General features: G+C 43.5%; 1 protein-coding gene across 2 annotated transcripts in view; it reads left to right on the top strand.

The window, feature by feature from the left end:
• PRKCB (protein kinase C beta) overlaps positions 1 to 20,052 on the top strand; it is a 325,651-nt gene that overhangs the window by 217,636 nt on the left and 87,963 nt on the right. For both annotated transcript variants that reach the window (XM_038540028.1, XM_038540027.1), the window contains exon 8: positions 9,761 to 9,857. In XM_038540028.1, the coding sequence (XP_038395956.1) occupies positions 9,761 to 9,857 (97 nt within the window). The remainder of the gene's footprint in view (positions 1 to 9,760; positions 9,858 to 20,052) is intronic.

Raw genomic sequence — 20,052 nt, 5'->3', positions numbered from 1 at the left:
TTTGCTTTGTTCCCTTCCCATAGCAAAAAATCCTTGCTCAGTATTCCCAGTGAAGAGGCTGGATGAGCCCCCTTGGCACAATGGTTTGTTTCACTGTCATTTAAGTAAAAGAGTCTGAATACGTAGTCCAATCTGGTACCAGAGCTTTGGGCAAAGCAGAGATTAGTGGCTGCTCTTATCTCTTTAAGAGAAATTGTCTCCTTTCTGAATGGTTTCATTCAGGGCTTTTTCAGTTACAAGTGAAAGAAAATAAAAGTCAAACCGCTTTAGCAAGAAAGAGAATGTATCAACAGACCACATATCCTTTCCATTGTTCACCGTACAACTTCCTTGTCTCTCCTCCATATTTATCCTAGACTTTTTTGTTGTTGTTTTTTAAAGACTCATTTATTTATTTGAGAGAGAGAGAGAGAGAGTGCATGAGCACAGGGAGGGGCAGAGGGAGAGGGCTCCATCTCACCACTCTGAGATCATGACCTGTGATGAGATCAAGAGTGGGATGTTTAACTGACTGAGCCACCCAGGCACCCCTATATGTATCACAGACTTTTATTCAAATAGATACTGAGTCTCTTTCTATTCCATTCCAGCCATTAGAGATCCATCAGATATAAGATAGACCTGACCTCATGGAGCGTAACTTCTGGAAGGGGAAGAAATGACATCAATAACTGATCAATAACAGATGTGAAGGAGATTGGAAGCCAAGTGCATATAAAAATAGTAGTAGTGGGGGGCACCTGGTGGCTCAGTAGTTGAGCGGCTGCGTTTGGCTTGGGTCGTGACCTTGGGGTCCTGGGATCAGTGCTGCATTGGGCTCCCTGTGGGGAGCTTGCTTCTCCCTCAGCCTATGTCTCTGCCTCTCTCTATGTGTCTCTCATGAATAAATAAATAAAATCTAAAAAAAAAAATTTTGTAGTAGTTGGGCACCTGGCAGTCTGTTAAGCATCTGCCTTTGGGACAGGTCATGATCCCAGGGTCCTGGGATCAAGCCCCATGTCAGGCTCCCTGTTCAGTGGGGATCCTGCTTCTTCCTCTCTCTCTTCCACTCCCCCTGGGTGTGCTCTCTCTCTCTCTCTGTCAAATGAATAAATAAAAATCTTTAAAAAAATAGCAGTAGTAATAAGATGTGTTGAAGCACAGATCACAAATGGTTAACAACAGAATTCTCAAAAAATAGGTAATGAGCATTTGTCACAGTTTTCCTTAGCTCAGCTCATGAATGGGGAAACCAGGTACATGACTGGCTGATTCTGAAGGTTTGACAAGCTGATGTTGGTATGTCAAGAGACATAGGAATGTGAAGTCACTTTGCTAAGTTAGAGGTAAAATTGACTGCTAAACAGGGCAATGAAATCACAGCCTTGGAAGCAGTCTACCAGACTGGAACAACTTTTTTTTTTTTTTTTTTTTTTAAGATTTTTATTTTTAAGTGATCTCTACAGCCAACCTGATGTTTGAACTCACAACCCAGAGATCAAGAGTTGCATGCTTGATGAAGCCAGCCAGGAGTCCCCGACTAGAAGACTATCTAAAAGTTAGCTTTTGTCTTTGCAGAGCTGGGAAGCTGTCTGGGCCTTCCTGGATTGTGGATTATAAGTAACAGTACTAAGTTATAGTAATTTTAACAAGTAGTAGTGGGGAAGGAAATAACTAATTAGAAGATGTTATCGCTTGATGGTAAGAGGTCACACTGCCATCTTCTTGGCATTTTCCCAAGTGTCACATAGGCGCAAAGCTTCTCAACAAAATACTAGCAAACCAAATCCAACAATACATTAAAAAAAACCATTCACCACAATCGAGTGGGCTTTATCCTGGAGAAGCAAGGGTGGTTCAGTATTCTCAAATTAATCAGCAGGATGCATCACATTGACAAGAGAGAAGATAAAAACCATATGATCACCTCAATAGATTAAAAAAAAAAGCATTTGACAAAGTATGACATCCATTCATGATAAAAACTTGGGTAATTTTTCTTGACATATGGATGATCTGACTTTGCATGCTGCCATTAGCACTACCAGCAGATTGCGTGTTCCTTCCTCCTTAAGTCAGGCGTAAAGAGGTTAAAGACAAGGAATATATGATCCCCAGGGGGTCTTAGTGAGACAGGAGAGAGAACATAATAATAATAATTACAGCAACAATAGCTACCACTTATTGACTCTTAACTGGATGCCAGGCTCTGGGCTGATCACTTTCCAGGTGTCCTAGAGTCACACATTGATACCCAGTAACAGCCTCTTTATTTTCTATAATGCATCCAGACTTTCTTATACAGTTTTGTGACCTCCTGGTGGTGAGAAGGGGACCCTCCAGCCTGTGGTATGCCTTCTGGGCTTCACTGCTATAGAGCAGCGGATCCTCCTGCCTGGTCCTTGAACCCGTGCCTGCTGAGGTGGGATGCCCCTCCACAGCTTTGGAGCATCATTTCTGGCTTCCTGCTAGAGTCCCAGGGCCTGGCCTGTTGCCTCTTTGACCTACCCCAGGCCACTTGTGTGAGCCGTCATTTCTGTTTCCTGTGTGGGAGCAAGGAGGGCTGTCTGAGTTCTCCTTGTATCCCTCCCTGGTCTGCTGCTGTGATGTGTGGCCCTCCATGTAGGTCTCTGTGCAGGACAGAGAAGGCTGGGTGGGCAAAGCCCCTCTGCTTTTACCCTATCTTTGCTCACTTCTCGTGGTTCTTCAGGCCCAGATGGACGGGGCTCTCTCCCACAAGTGCCACTCCTTTCTGGGCTGGTGCCTGCCCTATCTACTCCCTGGAAGCAGACAGCAGAGTGCAGGGAGGGCTAAGGACTAGGCCCGTAATATCCCCACAAGCACACTTCATCATCTTTCAGTTCTCCTGCTAGTTCTATATGGAGCGTTGTTCCTAGGATCAGAGTAGCAGAGCACTGGGCAGCCCGGGGGCTCAGCGCCGCCTTCAGTCCAGGGTGTGATCCCAGAGACCGGGTCTCCGGGATCAAGTCCCACATCGGGCTCCCTGCGTGGAGCCTGCTTCTCCCTCTGCCTGTGTCTTTGCCTTTCTCAATCTCTCTCTCTCTCTCTCTCAATAAATAAATAAATCTTAAAAAAAAAAAAAAAAGGAGTAGCCGAGCACTGTGTAAAAGGACACACAGCCTGTAAGTGATGGTGCTTGAGTCTGAGTCCAGGTCTTTAGGATGCTAGGGCCTAAGCACATGCATATCCCTTTTTGCCTCCTGGTACAGGAGTTGGCAGTGGCTTAGAGGGTAGACGGGTGGGTTTTGACCTTGGCTCTCCTATGTGGATAGAAGCTTTGTGACTTCAGGTGAATCACTTTACCTCTCTGTACTACAGCCTTCTCAGTGGTTACAACTCCATTATGGCTAATTACAGTATCCGCCACCCGCCTCCTAGGAGAGTTGTGAAATTGATGAAATTATAGGAGGGAACTTTTGCTAAATAAAAGCCCTCTTTGGATTTTTCAGATAAAAGCCCCTCTTCAGATTCAGAGCCAAGATATCTATGATGCTGTCTTGATTGTAAATGCATCAAATTCTAGAAATTTGGATTCTTGTCCCTGTGGGCTCTTGGGTGAGTTACATCCCATCTCTGAGACTCAGTTTCCCCATCTGGCAGGGGATGAGCTCTCCTAGCTCTTGTGTTGCGTTAAAATTGGCAGAAAGGCAGAAGGCAGAAAGGCAGAAGGCAGCTGTGAGAGCTCCCAGATGTGGCACGCCAGCCTCAGGCCCCTCATCTGCCACTTTGCCACCAGCCCTGCGTCTGTCATCAGACCCACTCCTTTGTTTCTAATTTTATTTGTTTCTGCTGTCTCCTTTCCTTCCCCTTGTTTTCCAGGGGTTCATCTGTTTTGCTGTGCTTTATTTTTCTGCAAAGAATGAGCTCTGGGATTTACGTATAACAATTCCGTTTCAGTTTTCTTCTTTATTGTGCATTTGTGGGGTGGTTGCCTGTGAATTTCAGTTTAACATTTTGCTAATTTATTTTTCCTCTCTTAACGGACTCTGCTCTTCAAGAATAAAGAACAAGCATCGGAGGGAATAAAGATTTCCTTCGAGCTGTGATATGTTGCATTCCTTGCTCAGGCTCTGCAATTGTGTTTTTAATTTCCTTTGAAGTGTGGCTTTATTTGGGCATTTTGGAAACCATTGATGTTAGCTTTTTGTTTCATTTTTCATTATTAATGTCAAATGACAGTGTTAGTACTTTATAGTCAGAGAATATGGCCTGTACTCTTTTCGTTTCTCTTTTCTTTCCTTCTCTTTCTTCTTTTCTTTCCTTTTCTTTCTTTCTTTCTTTCTTTCTTTCTTTCTTTCTTTCTTTCTTTCTTTCTTTCTTTCTTTCTTCTTTCTTCTTTCTTTCTTTTTTTCTTTCTTTCTTTTTTTTCAGTTTAGTTTAGTTCAGTGTTACTAAGTGTTCTGTGGACACTTCAATAAAAAGATTACATTTACTACTTGTAGGGTATGCATTTCAATATTTCTTAATTCCATTTTAATATAATATCCAGATCTCTTATGCCTTCCTATTTTTTTAATTTGTTTCATTTGACCAAAATGTATGGTGCTTGCTAAGGGTCTCCTAGTAACATTTTTTTGAACATTTTCTTTCATCTCTGATGGTTTTTGCCATGTTTGTATGTGGCATCATTATTCACTACGTAGCTCTTCAAGACGTATTTTCCAAAATGACTTATATCAACACAGACTTATGTCTGTCACAGTTAATACTCTTTGCCTGTGATTTTTGCCTTGTTGTTGGCATTTCTTCAGTGAATATACATAGCAGGTAGCTGTGTGCTGAATCTTTGGGTTTGTAGAGATTTCTTTTTATATGGAGAACAATACACAAAATCTTTTAAAATGAACAAAAACAAGTAGTAAAAAATAGAACATTTGAGGCTGATAAATGTTATAGAGAGGGGTGCCTGGAGGGGCTCAGTCAGTTAAGCATCTGACTCTTGATCTCAGCTCAAGTCTTGATCTTAGTTTCATGAGTTCAAGCCCTGCATTGGCTCCACACTGGGCATGGAGCTTACTTTAAAAAAATTAAAAATAAATGTTATAGAGAAAATTGAACAAAAAACAAGGGTAGGGAATGCTGGGGGTGTTTGTGGTGGTGATACTCTGATTTATTTAAAACAATTCCCAGGAAAAGACTCACTGAAAAGGTGACACATGGCAAAGACCTGAAGGGAGGTGAGGGAGTACATATGTGGAAGTCTAGGGAGAGATTGTCCCAGATGGTGAGAACAGCAAGTGCAAAGGCCCTGAGGCAAGAGTGTCCCTGCAGGTTTGAGGGTTAAGGAATTGACCTGTATGGCTGGAGCTGGATCTGCAAAGGAAGTAGCAGTGGGAAACAAGGACTGGCAGGATGAGGGGGGCGTGGCAGATCCCATGCAAGCCTTTTAGGAACATTGTCTTCTGCCCAGAGTAAGTTGAGAAGCCAAGGAATGATGACATCTGATTGACCTTTCAACTTGTCTCCTTTGGTTGCAGAGAGGTAAATACTTCTTTCCTCGTGGATCCTGCCCATTTTCTCATGTTTAACCTGAGTTCTTTGGTTTGGTATAACAACCAGTGTGTTGTTGAGTTGAAAAAAACCCAAAAGCCAACCTGAATCCAGAAGGATTCAGAAGTCTTTCTTTTTTTCCATAGGGAAATATTATAATATTTATGGCCATAATTGCCACATTTCCAGCATGATTTTTCTGATTCTGAGGGGTTTCTTATTTTCCCATTTCATTCTTCTTATAAACAGATAACTATTATATCATTGTTACTTTAAAATTATGTTTCTTTAAGCTTTCTTTTGTTATTACTAGTAATGTCATTTTGGTCTTATTACAAGCTCCATCTCTCCCCCTAGAAAACTAAGGCTTTGGATTCAGACTTCCTGGATTGGAATCTCTGCTTCTCCATTTCCTAGCTGTGTACCCCTGGGCAAGTTACTTTGCCTCTGACTCCTTTTTCCATTTGGAGATAATAGTGGTATTTATGTCATAGAATTGTTGTGATACTAAAATAGTGTAAGTCAGTAGTAATCAGTAAGTGTTAGTGATTATCATTAATTGAATAATTATTAGAAAAACATAAATAAGAAAACAAAATATTATCCAGAATCCCACTGTCCAGGGATATCACTATTGATACTACTTAAGAGGTTTTCTTCTGTGTGTATGTATTGTGTATGTGTATATGTGTGTGTGCACTCAAGTGTGTATATGAAACAAAAAATGAAATTTTACTGTGCATACTGTGTAGCAGCCTGCATTTTTCATCTAACAATGCATATGAACACTTTTCCTTATAATTCAGTAATCTTGGGCAACATCATTTTCATGTAGCCCTATAGATCTGCCTCAACTTACAGAATCATATTCTTATTATAAGATGTGTAGTGCCTAATACCTATATAAATAATCCTACAGTAAATATACTTGCAGCAAAAACCTTTGTGCATAGCTTTAATTATTTCCTAAGAAATTCCTAATCTTGGAATCGATGGCTTTGAGAACATATGTATTATTACAGTGTTTGCCAAACTGTTCTGCAATCTTTTTCAATTTACATTCTCACCAGAGCTGTGTGATACTTTTCATTTCACCCACACTTGTCAACATCTGGTATTGTAAATTTCAAAGATAGAATGCTAAGATTATACATGTTTTGTTACTAATTATACATATTTACATAATTTCAGCATCATATATATATTGTTGAATATTTTCATTAGTATATTGCCATTTGTTTGTATTTATAAATGACTATGTCCTGATTTTTTTTTGCCTGCCATTTTCTTATTGAATTATAAGAACTTTTTATATAAGACAGATCATAATGACTTTCCTGATGTATATGTTGTGATATTCCCTCCTTTCGTGTTGTATGTTAATTTTGGTAATATGCATTTTTCTTAATGGCATATAAAGCATCAGGTCAACTCTAATCGATATAATAAATATCAGATTCAACTGCCAGAAAAATTTCTCAGGTTTGTCTTCTAATTCCCTAATTGTTATCTGAATTATGCAACCTAGTGTTTGTTGTCTCCAGTGGATTTTTAAATTTAGTAATTACATGTTTCTTCTGAAAGTGGCCTTTTCTAATCTCAGATTCTTCCCTTTTCAAAGATGCATTAGCTTCTTGAATCTCATTGAAACTATGAACTAGGTATTTTTCAGAATTTTCTGTCTTTTGGCAGTAGTTCTATTTCATGGGAGGTACTTATCTGATTTCTCATTGTTTCTCTTTATTTGACTGAGTTTTTCATACATACTGTTATTTTTCTGCATCTGCCCATCCTTATAGATGAACGAGCACAGAAATGATGAGTGTCTCAGTTTTAATTTTTCAAAATCAGATGAAGGGGAAAAGGAGTCTTTTGTAGTTTTTGAAAATTTTCTTTGTCAGAATAGGGATCCTGTTCCCTGTAGCTATTTTGGAGAGATCCACAGCTGGAAACAGCTGCCCAACAGGCAGCCCTTCTGCCCTATTGGAGGGATTTTCCCCGTATTGGTTTTGTGCAACTCAAAGTTGGAAGGAGTCCTTGCGTTTCTTTTCTAACGGACACAAGACCTAATTCAGAGGCAGTAGTGACATATACTGGTTCCAGCACACATAGTGAGGGCACCATGACATGCCCCATCCTTCCTGAATATGGATCAGAATTGGTGATTATCATCTAGTCCCTGGGGGTCTGGCCCAGAGTTGTTCATGGGGTTCTGTTGGGGGTCCCATTGACTGGTCAGGCTGGTCAGTTCCCCTTAATCTGTTGTTTCCAAAGTGGCTTAGACCATACATGGTTTAGATAGCACCTGGCTGGGGCATTAATAATCCTGAAGTGCACTCAGGCCAAGCTATCCTTTGGCTAGTGCTCCCTCAAATCTTCAGTTTACCACAAAGAGAAAGTCTTAGCAGCTGTTGCTGTACCCTTAACATTCTTCTACTTCTGCTGCTGGCTGATCTTTTATTTTCACAAGGAGGGGCAGGCAGTAGTCTCAGAGCCTTCAGTGAGCAATGCTATCTCCTTGGTCTTGGGTAACTCTGATTTGCGTCCGTTTATGTTTTTACAGTTACTTTTTACTTGTAACCTGTTGGCTTCCTTTTTAAAGTGAATATACCATTTAAAAAAAGAGACTTGATATAATGAAAAACATGAAGTGGATCATAATGTCCAGATTTAGCAAAATCCACAAAGGCAGATAACACTGGCCAACCACAGCTCCATGGTTTCTTACTATTACTTTAATTTGTGGGAGTTCCTAGAAGTCCCTGCTGTGTGGATAGCACCCTTCTTGATTGCCAATGAAAATACAGATGTTCTTTTATTTTTGTATTTCTTTGGGAAATTGGGAAGAGGACAATTGAATATTAAATGTGGAGGCGGAGAGGCGCAAATAATCCCTGTTTTGAATCACCTCTCCTATTTTTAGAAGCTGCTGAGGAAGTTTTGTGAATGGAGGGAAAAAATCATTCTGAGAACTGTGGATTTGGGTTAGAAAGTCTTTCTTTGGGAGTGAGGAGCTCCGGGATGTTTTTTCCTTCTAGCGACTCGGATGTCTTTGGAATGCCTTTTTCGTTTCTCACTCTTGTGTTATCCTTTGAGTAGACGGAAACATCTTTGTGGTTGAAAACATACTGAAGCCATATTGTTTATGAGGATAATGTCAATATGCATAATGATGTTGATGATTTCTTTTATCACTTACTAAATGCCAGGCACTGTGCTTATCATTTTACATGAGTCACCATATCACCATATCTCAGCTTCACAGTAATCCTATGAAAAAGACTTTTTTTTTTTAAAGTAATCTCTATGCCTAATGTGGGGCTCAAACTCATGACCCTGAGATTAAGAGTTGCATGCTCGGGTGCCTGGGTGGCTTAGTTGGTTAAGTGTCTGCCTTTGGCTCAGGTCATGATCTCAGGGTCCTGGGATCGAGCCCCACGTTGGGCTCCCTGCTCAGTGGGGAGCCTGCTTCTCCCTCTGCCCCACCTCCCTGCTCATGCTTTCTCTTTCTTTCTCAAATACATAAATAAAATCTTTTTTTAAAAAAAAGAGTTACATGCCCTACTGACTGAGCCAGCCAGGTGCCCCTGAAAAAACCCTCTTGTTATAATTTATAGATGAGAAAAATTGAGGCCCAGAGAGCCTAGCTAGCTTATCTACTGATCTAAGGAGGCAAGGGCAGAGGTGAGATTTGGACCCAGGCAGAGTTGGACTCCAGGGCGGTGTACTTACCCATTTAGGGATGCCATTTCTCAGGGGGTTAATACAGGAGACTTTGGGAAGGTGTGTGCAGAGAAAACAACATCATGGAGACAAGTCTATAGTTATCGAAATGCTGGTGAGTGCCAGGATGCTGGGAGAATGTGATAAGAATCCATCGACCATGGGAGATCTTCATAGCATTCTTTCAAAATAAGAAAGCACTTAGTGGACAAAAAGGAGGTAAACACATACAGTATTGAATGATAGAACTAAGAAAAGCTGTGTGTATGGAGAGAGAGATGGAGCCAGGGCCAGCACATTACATCCTATAAATGCATCCAGAACATTCATTTTTTTTTCCTGAAAACTGTGAAATAGTTACAAAATTATGTAGTATACCTGGTTACAAACATACATGTGCACACCTCCCCCAAAAGAAAAAAAAAAAAAACCCTCAACACATTTCTTTAAGATACAGATGTCTATAGTCTTCCTCTCCTTAGCCTAACCAGCAAAATAATATCAAGTATAGTCATAGAATTTATCTCATCTCCCTGTCTCCCTTTAGGTTTAAGTTGCTGAGCCAGGAGGAAGGCGAGTACTTCAATGTACCTGTGCCGCCGGAAGGAAGTGAGGGCAATGAGGAACTACGGCAGAAATTCGAGGTGAGAAGTCTTTCTTTCTATGTCAGTGGGAACTGGTTGAGTCTACTTCTGTGCCATTTTTCCCACTTATGGTGGGGTTTCTATCAAGGCCTTTCATGACCGCATGCCTTTGCAATGTTATTCTGTCTCCCAGAAAACTCCTTGGTATCCTACAAAACCCAAACCAAATGTACCCTGTTTTGTGAAGTCATTCCTGCCTCCTTGTCCTCACTTTTCCCTGAAAGTTCTCCTTCACTTCTTAGGTCTTTTTGATGGTAGCTTGGGCTGGGATGGTAGTAACGGTGAAAGAAAGAAGTGGATAGGGGAGTTCTCCATTATGGAGGCTGAGTCACTGAGGCCAAGGATAGAATCTGGATTTGGATCTATTGGTGGGTTAGTGCTGTACTGTGAACAAATGGAATCGATGATGCTACTGACTTCATAAAATACCGATGGGTATATCTTCTGAAGATGAAGAACCCTTGGCCCTAACCTTGGGCTACTATCTAGCTCTGCTTCTACCTCAGCTAAGCCCTTTCCCTTCTGTGGGACTACTAGATCCCATTTTCAGCTGTGTGAGAGTAGCTGGTGTGTAGGGCACATCCTGGTTTTACAAAGAAAATGTTTTAGGGAAGATGAGTTTGAGTTCTTTCATTACATGTGTATTGAGTGATTTTAAAGTCGTTACATAAGGGAAAACACATTATTTTGTTTGTACGAACTCAATATACTGAGTCTGATGGGAAATCATCAATTCTAGATAAATAGTGACGGCCTGCTAACTCCGAAAAAATTGCATAAAATAGCTAAAATGAAATAGATTATTGTCATAGTTATTCATCAAATAATCACACAGGCACATAAAAAAAATCGTGACCTGGTAAAGTTCTGTGAAAGAGAGGTCTGTGCTACTCTGGGAATTATGAAGGGGAGGGACAGAGAGGACAGGGAGGGTGTGATTGAGGCAACAATGGTGCAAGTTAACTGAGTAGAGAGGGGGAAAAGGAAATTCCATTCAGGGAGGACAGCTTGTGTAAAGGCCCTGAGTTATATAGCAACCATGTGAAACTTAAGGCCAGTGTGGGTAGAGGAGAGGGAGCAAATAAGGCTGAGGAAGTAGCTAGCTGGTCATCACAGTAGAAGGGCTGTGCCGGCGATGGCAAGGGCTTTAGCATTTATCCCAAGATCTGTGTTCATCTCCCCCTCAACTTGACAGAAATAGCACTTGAGCATTGACCCTTGTTGGACCCTGCACAAAAGTTAGACTGTGGTGATGGGTCTGACCCAGGGGATATCCCTTCCTGGAAATAAGTGGGATAAACACACTGGCCTTGGGCTTATCAGTCATTCTCCAGTGAACTTGATAAGTGAAGGTTATTCCTGCAGAGCTGGCTCAAGTCCAGAGGAGCTGGTAAATGGACATCCCACGCAGTAGAGCCAAGAACTGGACACTGTTGGTTAGTCCTTCCAGAGAATACCTTCCATCTCTTTGCTTCAACTTTAAAAAAATTTAAAAAAAAGATTTTATTTATTTGTTTGAGAGAGAGAAAGAGAGAGATAGCAGAGGAAGGGGCAGAGGGAGAAGCAGAGTCCTCCCTGAGCAGTGAGCCAGATGTAGGGCTGATCCCAGGACTCCAAGATCATGACCTGAGTGGAAGGCAGACACTTAACTGACTGAATCTCCCAGGCGCCCCCTTCCCTCAAGGTTTTGATGAAACTGTGCCCACTTGCTGCTGTGTTAAAAATATGCTGTTGTGGGTAAAAAAACAACAAAAAAAACAAGGCCACTCTTTTCTCATATAAAATGGAGTCTTGGGGCACCTGGGTGGCTCAGTGGTTGAGCGGCTGCCTTGGGCTCAGGGCGTGATCCTGGGGTCCAGGGATCAAGCCCTGCCAAAGGATCCCCACAGGGAGCCTGCTTTTCCCTCTGCCCATGTCTCTGCCTCTCTGTGTGTCTCTCATGAATAAATAAATAAAATCTTAAAAAATTAAAAATAAAAATAAAATGGGGTCTCAGTTGGCAAAATGCTTTCTTCCATCCTAGGGCAGCTAGGATGACATTTCAGGATGCCACGGAAAACAGTTCCTGCGTGAACATAGCGTTTTGTCTGGGCCAGTTACTGGCTTCCTTTACTTCAGTAAAGGACTGTTTTATCTGCATGCAACAAAATGCATCCGTTTATTTCTAGCAAGAGCCTGCAAACGCTTGTTTATCCCTGAATTATAATTGCTCCGTACCATAGTTGCTGATTAAAAAAATGTTTCCAACAGACCGAAAATTGTTCTCAGACACACAGAGAAATTTCAGTTGACCTTGAACGTGAGAAATGTAATCCCTGTGCAATAACCAATTAGCACCCAGAATGACTCAGAAATTACTTTCAAGCCTCTTATGTGGAGAAATTCTGAGTGACAGTAAAATCGAGCTGCTGGCATTGGGGTAATAGAATTTCATGGCAGGGTGAGCTTGGTGTGGGTACTGTCCGTGGTGTGTTTCAGAATGTCAGAGTTGGCTCGGTCTGGGGGGCTTTTGTCTGACCACGGGCTTGTCTATAGGTCAACGAAGGGAAAACTGCATCTTGGATGGTTTGGATTGGGCTTTTGGACAGTCTTCGAATTTTCTTACATAATAAAATGCTTCCTCTGTGCCATTTATTATTTTAAGTGCTCTGGAAACATCAACGTATTTAACCCTTGCAACGCCCCTGAATAGCAGATACTATTAGCATCCCCATTTTTCTTTTATGGATGAGGAAACTGAATCTCAGAGAAGTTAAGCAACATTCCCATAGCTAGCTGCTCATTATCCTAGTTTGAGTTCCCCCAGCCACATACCATAAGGATTCAAGTGCAAGGAGTTTCTTTGGGAGGTGGTCCCAGGAAGCATCATTGATGAAGGGGCAGAGAGGCCTGGGAAGGTGTGTATGATGAAGCAGGTTAGCACCGTGGGCAGCTGGGGTTTAACCTCGCCAGAGAACTCTGGGAGTAGAATGTGTGCCTCGGGGTAGGGGTGGGGGTCCCAATTGGGGCACATGAAATTGCAGTATTATCCACCAGCTTAACTTCTGTTGCCAGCTGGTGGCTGCTTTTAGGAGACTTAACTAGTCAGCGCTTGCAGCTTAACTAGCCTCTGCTTGCTCCTGCAGCTGGAGAATGAGCCCCGCAGGTAGAGCTGCAGGTGTGAGTGGTAAGGAGCCCCAGCTGTAGAGAGGAGCATGCCAGGGGGGGTCTTGGCGAGACACCTGAGCCTCCTCTGTGCAATGAAGCCTATTCCATTTGTATGGTCCCAGGGCCAGGCTGCTCAGATTTGAATCCAGCTCTGCCAGTTTCTTGCTGGGTGACTGCAGGCAAGTTACTTTATCTCTCTGAGCCTTGGGTTACCCGTCTCTAAAATGGGGGAATCACAACACTTCTTAGCTTCTAAGGATTGAATGAGAGAATGCATTTGGAACAGTGTCTGGCATGTCATAGCATTCAACTGTCAGGCCATTATTGTCATTATCAGCTTTCCCCTTGTAATAAATAAAGCTTGGGACATATTCCTTCTGGTCTTTGGGAGGGCCAGTTCAGGATCAGGAGAGATCTATGGGACTCAAAGCCTACTGAGGCCTCGCCTCTGCTGCTTGGTACTGGGGTGCCTGTAGGAGCTCCTCATAGGGCTGGGGGTTGCAGAGGAGTCTCTAGTTCAAACCAGGGCAGGTACTAATCACTCAAAATGCAGCCCTGGAGACTGGCTCCCGAGGTGCCTCTGCTGCCCTCCGGTGCAGTCTGGAAAAAGGCTGGAAAAGGGCAGTCTGGAAAAGGGCTCCTGGCTCAGAAGTGCAGTCTATTAGCTTTCTCTTTGAGCCCCGAGTTCTAGGGCTCTAAATTACAAGACATAAAAAGGCAACCATTAGTGTATTCCTGTTTCTGAAGACATATCCAGCCCAGCAAGATAGAGGATAATTTTCATTTAGGCCTCAATTTTAGAATGTTTGCTTTTTGATGGAATATTTGCTAGGCCTGAGGCTCTGGGGATCAGGGAACTTTCAGAGGGACACAGGACAGGCTTCTTGTCCTCCAAAGGTTCAGTGTGTAGGGGTCACAAACCAGACAGATAACAAGGAGGGGGGAAAGCTTGGTGTCAGACAGTAGGGCATGGTGGGGACTGTGGTAAACTTGGGGAGTCCAAGATCAAAGCCCCAGCCTGGTCATGTCCTGGTGGGAGTCCCCTTCCTGGTTCCTAGACAGCTCTCTTCTCACTGTGTCTTCCCTTGGAGGAGGAGCTGAGGGAGCCCTCTGGGACCTCTTTTATGAGAGCATTAATCCTACCCATAGGGGCTCCACCCTTATGACCTAATAGCCTCCCAAAGGCCCCATCTCCTTACACCATCACCGTTGTGGGGTAGGGTTTTAATATGTGAATTTTGGAGGAGAGGACACAAACTATAGCTTTGATAAGGGGCACAGACATTACAGTTCTATAGCCCGTACCTATGAGAAAAGGCACAGAAGCCAATTGAGATGGAGAGTGGGAAAGAGGGTTTTTGGTCCCAAATTCAGGGGAAGGAAGGTTGCTCTCAGGACTCAGGGCTAAAGCCAGTGGCCACTTGCAGCTCTTCAAAGGGCAGAAAACAAAATGTCCATGAAGCAAGGTCAGATGGAGAAACTGGGAAGTTGGATTCCCTTACTCATGCTTCTCCAGCAGAGTGTCCTGGAACCTGAGGTGTCCCCCTGAGGCCCAGAACGGGGACTGGGAGCCAGGGGATGGTCAGGATTTGGATCCTCACAGGTGTGGATGCAGTGTGTGGATCAAATGGGTCCTGAGTCAGGATTCAAAGAAGGTGGGAGATGTGGTGCTGAAGCAGGGAAGACAGCAGGATGGGGGGGAAGGAGAGAATGTGCTTGAGCCAGGATATCTTGAACAGAACCCTGGGGCCGGAGGTGAGGATTTGGGGTGATGGAAAGATATGACCCAAAAAAGGCAGTGCAACTTCTGTCTTGGGTACTTTGCTTCTTTACAGTTTACCTGATGAGCTCCTGTTTTAACCACTCACTCTCTGCCTGTAACCGACAAATGTCTGTCTCCTGATTAGATACCATTTCTCAATCTCAAACCCACATATGCCATTGCTTCCTGGGCATGAATCCTTGGCTCTCCCAGAGACACTTGAATCTCAACATATCTTACTACAAAATCACTTGACCATGTGTGTTCACGGCGGCTTTGTTAATAGCCCCAAAGAGGAAAGGATACGAATGCCCATCAAGAAGAGACTGGATGAATGTAAATAAACAATGAACGCTGCTCACCAATACAAAGGGGCAAACTAGTGATTCATGCAACAGCACGGGTGAATTTCAAGAACATGACAATGAGTGAAAGCAGCCAGATGCAAAGACTACTTATTCTGTAAAGGGAAGCATGTCAGGCTTTTTCACAGAGCTTCACCAAATGTGTGGGTTTCCCACACCAAGAAATTCTATAGTCCTCTGTGGACACCAATGGGGTGTCCGACAATTTAATTCACAGACGATACCTGGAGTTAGAGCAGACCCCACGGATTAAGGCCTTGATCCCACAAGGCTGCCCTCCCTTTAGACTCCAGTCACAAATGGTGGGTCTCCAGGTCACCCACACTTCTGTCTGACTTGCTACCAATCAGGAGTACCCATTACCTCCTTCTCAGATTTGATAATTTGCTATAATGGCTCACAGAACTCAGGGACACACTATATGAACTGGTTTATTGTATAAAAGGGTTAGGATAAAGGATTCAGATGAAAAGCTAGACGAGGAGATACATAGGGAAAGTTCTAAAAGGGGCACAGGAGCTTCCATCACCCATGGGGTTGGGATTCACCATTCTGGAAGGTTTTCAGACTCCATAGTTGAGGGATTTTTATGGAAGCTTCATCATAGAGGCATGATTGATTATTAACTCAATCTCCAGCCCTGCGATGGGGCTGAAAGCTATAAGCCTCTCATCATGATTTGGTCTGTGCAGTGACAATCCCCCATCCAGGAGCCCACCAAGAGTGTCCTCATTAGAATAAAAGATGCTCCTATCAGGAAATTTCAAGAGTTTTAGGAGCTTTGCATCAGGAACTAAGAGCAGAGACGAAATATATACCTATTCCTTATTAGGTCACACTCTGTGATTCTATTTAACGAAGTTCAAGAACAAACAAAACTGACCTATAGGAATCAAAATCAGAACAGAGATTGTGTTCATGGGAGACAGGATTGGCTGGGAAGAGACCCCGAGAACTTTTTGAGAATGATGGAAACGTTTCCTCTCTTGATTTGGGTTTGGGTTCATAAGTGCATACATTTGTCTAAATTCATAGAACTAGGGCGTCTGGGTGGCTCAGTGGTTGAGCATCTGATGCCTTTGGCTCAGGTCATAATCCCGGGATCCTAAGATTGAGTTCTGCATTGGGCTCCCCACAGGGGAGCCTATGTCTCTGTCTTTCTCTGTGTGTCTCTCATGAATAAATAAATAAACACTTTTTAAAAATTCATAGAACTATGTGTTTGAGATTTATGCATTTCAGTGTATCTACTGTAATTTTATTTATTTATTTAAGATTTTTATTTATTCATGAGAGACACGGAGAGAGAATTTTTATTTTTATTTATTGTTAAAGATTTATTTATTTGAAAGAGAGAGAGAGAGAGCTTGAGCAGGGGGAGGGGCAGAAGGAGAGAGAGAGACTCTCAAGCAGACTCTGCTGAGTACAGAGCCTGACACGGGTCTTGATCTCACAATCCTGAGATCATGACCTGAGCTGAAATCAAAAGAGTCGGACACTCAACTTACTGAGCCACGCAGGCAGCCCTCCACTGTAATTTGGAAAAGAGAAAGAAGAAAAATGGTGGACACTTTGTCAGGAGCACAAATGGTATGATGACCATGAACATGCATCCTGAGGGAGAAATAAACCTTGCAGCATAAGCCACTGTGGGGAAAGGGAAGTCTCAGCATTTCCCAAGTCAGAGTCTTCACACCCTCTTACCCATACCTCCAATTTGTCATTCCTCCACTTCTCTTCTGAGTGGAAAGTACCGCCATCCTGTCCTCCCAGGTGCTCAAGACAGAAGCTAAGGACTCGTCCCTTCATCCCTTATCCCCTTCCCAGGCTGCACCCAGCTCGGATGAGTCTACCTCCAAGTCCATCCACTTTGTTCTGTCTGCACTGCAGACACCCTTGAGGTCAGGCCCCACCATCTTGCACCTTGATGACTATGGTCATTTCTTTCTAACGGTTCCCAGACTCACCTTCAAATGGTCTTTTCACTGGACCAAGGGTGATATTCTAAATGGAATATGATCATACCATAGGCTCCTTAAAGCCTTTTTTTAAAAAAATTTATTTGAGAGAGAGTGGGGCAGACAGGGAGAAAGACTCTCAAGCAAATTCCTCACTGAGCTCAGATCCCGATGTGGAGCTTAATCCCATAACTGTGAGATCATGATCTGAGCTGAAACCAAGAGTCAGAGCTTAACCGACTGAGCCATCCAGGTGCCCCACCTTAGAGCCTCTAGATTCATACTCAGAATCAGCACTGACCTCTTGACAGGGTTGACTTGGTCCTTCTTGCCTTTGGGCTACATCCCGTGCCACATGGACCTTGCGTTTTGTGCTCCGGCCAAACTAAACAGCGTTTGATTCTTCAAGTGTGTCTTGCTCTCTACTCCCTAAATGCTGTTTCTGCGGCTGATATCAAGTTGTTGACCTGAATAACTCTAGAATATCCTTGGGATACAAGGTGTAGGACCCAGTCCCTGCTGCGGTGCACATTCTTTGAGCATCCATAGTTGTTTGTCTCTGTGATTGAGCTTCAGCATCTAGATCATAGCACATAGCAGGCACTTGATGAGTATTTTTGAATGAAAGACTCTTTTACGATATTCAAAACCCTGAAAAAATGTTTGTTGCTTCTTTGTCTTTAAAAGACTACTGAATAAAGGTGCCTGGGTGGCTCAGTCAGTTGAGCATCCAACTCTTGGTTTTGGCTCAGGTCATGATCTTGGTGTCCTGTGATCAAGCCCCATGTTGGGCTCCGTGCTCAGCATGGGGTCTGCTTCTCCCTCTCCCTCAGCCCCTCCTCCCCCTTCTCTCTCTCTGGAATAAATAAATAAAATCCTTAAAAAATGACAATTGTATAATAGGACAACTATAATAGCTGCCATTCATTGAGCACCTAGTATGTGCTAGGAATGGTGCTAAGAACTCTGAGATACATTCTCTCATGTTCTGATCTCTGTTTGTTTGAAAAAGCAACTGCAGTTTAAAAAGGTTCATTTACCAAAGATAAGTGCCCACTCTGTGTTGGGTACCGCTCTAGACATCAGGGGAAAAAACAATAGACAAAATCCTTGACTTCATGGAGCTTATGTTCTAGTGTGAGACAAGATGAGAAATTAAGAAATGAGTAAATATCAGGTTTGTAGGATGGTGATAAGGAATACAGAGAAAAATAACTAAATAAAGGGAATGGAGATTGCTGAGAGCTTCTGCATGTTGGTGTTGGAAAAGGCTGTCTTTTTTTTTTTTTTTTTTAAGGATTTTATTTGAGAGAAAGCAGAGGGAGAGGGACACGCAGACTCTGTGCTGAGCTCAGAGCCTGACATGGGACCCAGTCCCACAACCCTGAGATCATGACCTGAGCCAAAACCAGGTGGATGCTTAACTGACTGAGCCACCCAGGCACCCTGGGAAAGGCTGTCTTATCTGAAGTGAAGAAGCTGTGGGAAAGAACTCCAAGCACAGGGGACAGCAAGTGCAAAGGCCCGGGGGCAAGGATGTGTTTGGTGCTTTCAGAGAACAGCAGTGAAGCCAGGGTGATGCAAGGAGAAGAGGCCCAAAATCAGAGAAGGTACACAGGGGCTGGGTCATCTCTGGCCTTTGGCCTTTTCTCTGAGAGAGATGCTGAAGTATGGGATGTCTGGGCAGAGGAGCGTCCTCAGCTGATGACTTCCTCAGAATTATGCTGCTTATCCACACCAGCATCAGCATCAGGATTATTAGCCCTAGAGGCGACTCCAGTAACAAAGTCCTGGAGGTTGCCGCTCTCACTGCTGACCTCCTCTTCTCTCCTCATTGCTGCCATTTTATTCTTTTTTTTTTTTTTTTTTTAGATTTTATTTACTCTTTCATGAGAGACACATACACAGAGGGGCAGAGACATAGGCAGAGAGAGAAGCAGGCTCCCCGCAGGGAGTCCAATGTGGGACTCAATCCCAGGACCCCGGGATCATGACCTGAGCCAAAGGCAGATGCTCAACCACTGAGCCACCCAGTGTCCCAATTTGCTCCATTCTGAGCCACCATTCTGCTGCTCACAGCAGCAAGACCCTCCCCTGCTGCGCTGAGGACCGACATGGGCCTCACCCATCCACTTACCCACATAGCACGAAACTGTATTAGTTGTTAGGGAAGTTGCAGAGGTAGAGTCTGTGCCTTCACAGAGCTTCCAGTATGTTGGGGGAAACAAGGGAACAGTTACCATCTAGTATAAATGGGAAGTGAAATGGATGAAGGAAGCAAATAAGGACACTTAATCCAGACAGACAGTCAAGGAAGGCTTCCCTGAGGAAGTGGAAGCATGAAGCAGGCGTAACTCGGTTGGCAAAAGAGACAACAGCCATCCCCAGAGCAGCAAGAGCCGATGCAATGGGCCTGAAGTGGGAAGTGAAAGGAGAATGAATCTGGGTTATAGGGAAGGGTCCAAGAAGTGATAAGAGGCTGGAGAATCTGATCATACTGGGCCATGTAGGCCAGTGAAAAGCACCGAGATCTTTATCCCAAACCTAGTGGGTCACAACTGAAGCATTTTAAGCAGGTGGTGACTTGGTTGGGTATGAAGAAGTGGAAACTCGCTCTGGTTGCATGAAAAGCCCAGTGAGGAGGGAACCATGGTGGGTTGTCCAGGTGCAACATGATGGCAGGTGGTGGTGGTGAAAATGAAAGGCAGATGAATTCTAGAGACAGCTAAGAGGAAGAAAGGACTCTTCCTGGTGGTGGCTGATGCATGATGGATGAAAGAGAAACAGAGGCATCAAGGATGACTTCAGGGTGTCAGGCTTACGGAGCGGATGTTGGTCGTGCTCTTCATTGAGATGCTGGCCGGGGGAGGCAGCGAGCTGCAGGAACCACAACTCACGGCATGTACCTGTGGCTTCCTACAAGGGCATCCTCAAACCCTAACAATGTTTTCTGTGTGCTTCCT

Source organism: Canis lupus, chromosome 6, assembly GCF_011100685.1.
Source record: "Canis lupus familiaris isolate Mischka breed German Shepherd chromosome 6, alternate assembly UU_Cfam_GSD_1.0, whole genome shotgun sequence".
NCBI lineage: Eukaryota > Metazoa > Chordata > Mammalia > Carnivora > Canidae > Canis > Canis lupus.
The sequence above is the reverse complement of the archived record's forward strand: the minus strand, read 5'-3'. Positions and strand labels throughout refer to the sequence as shown.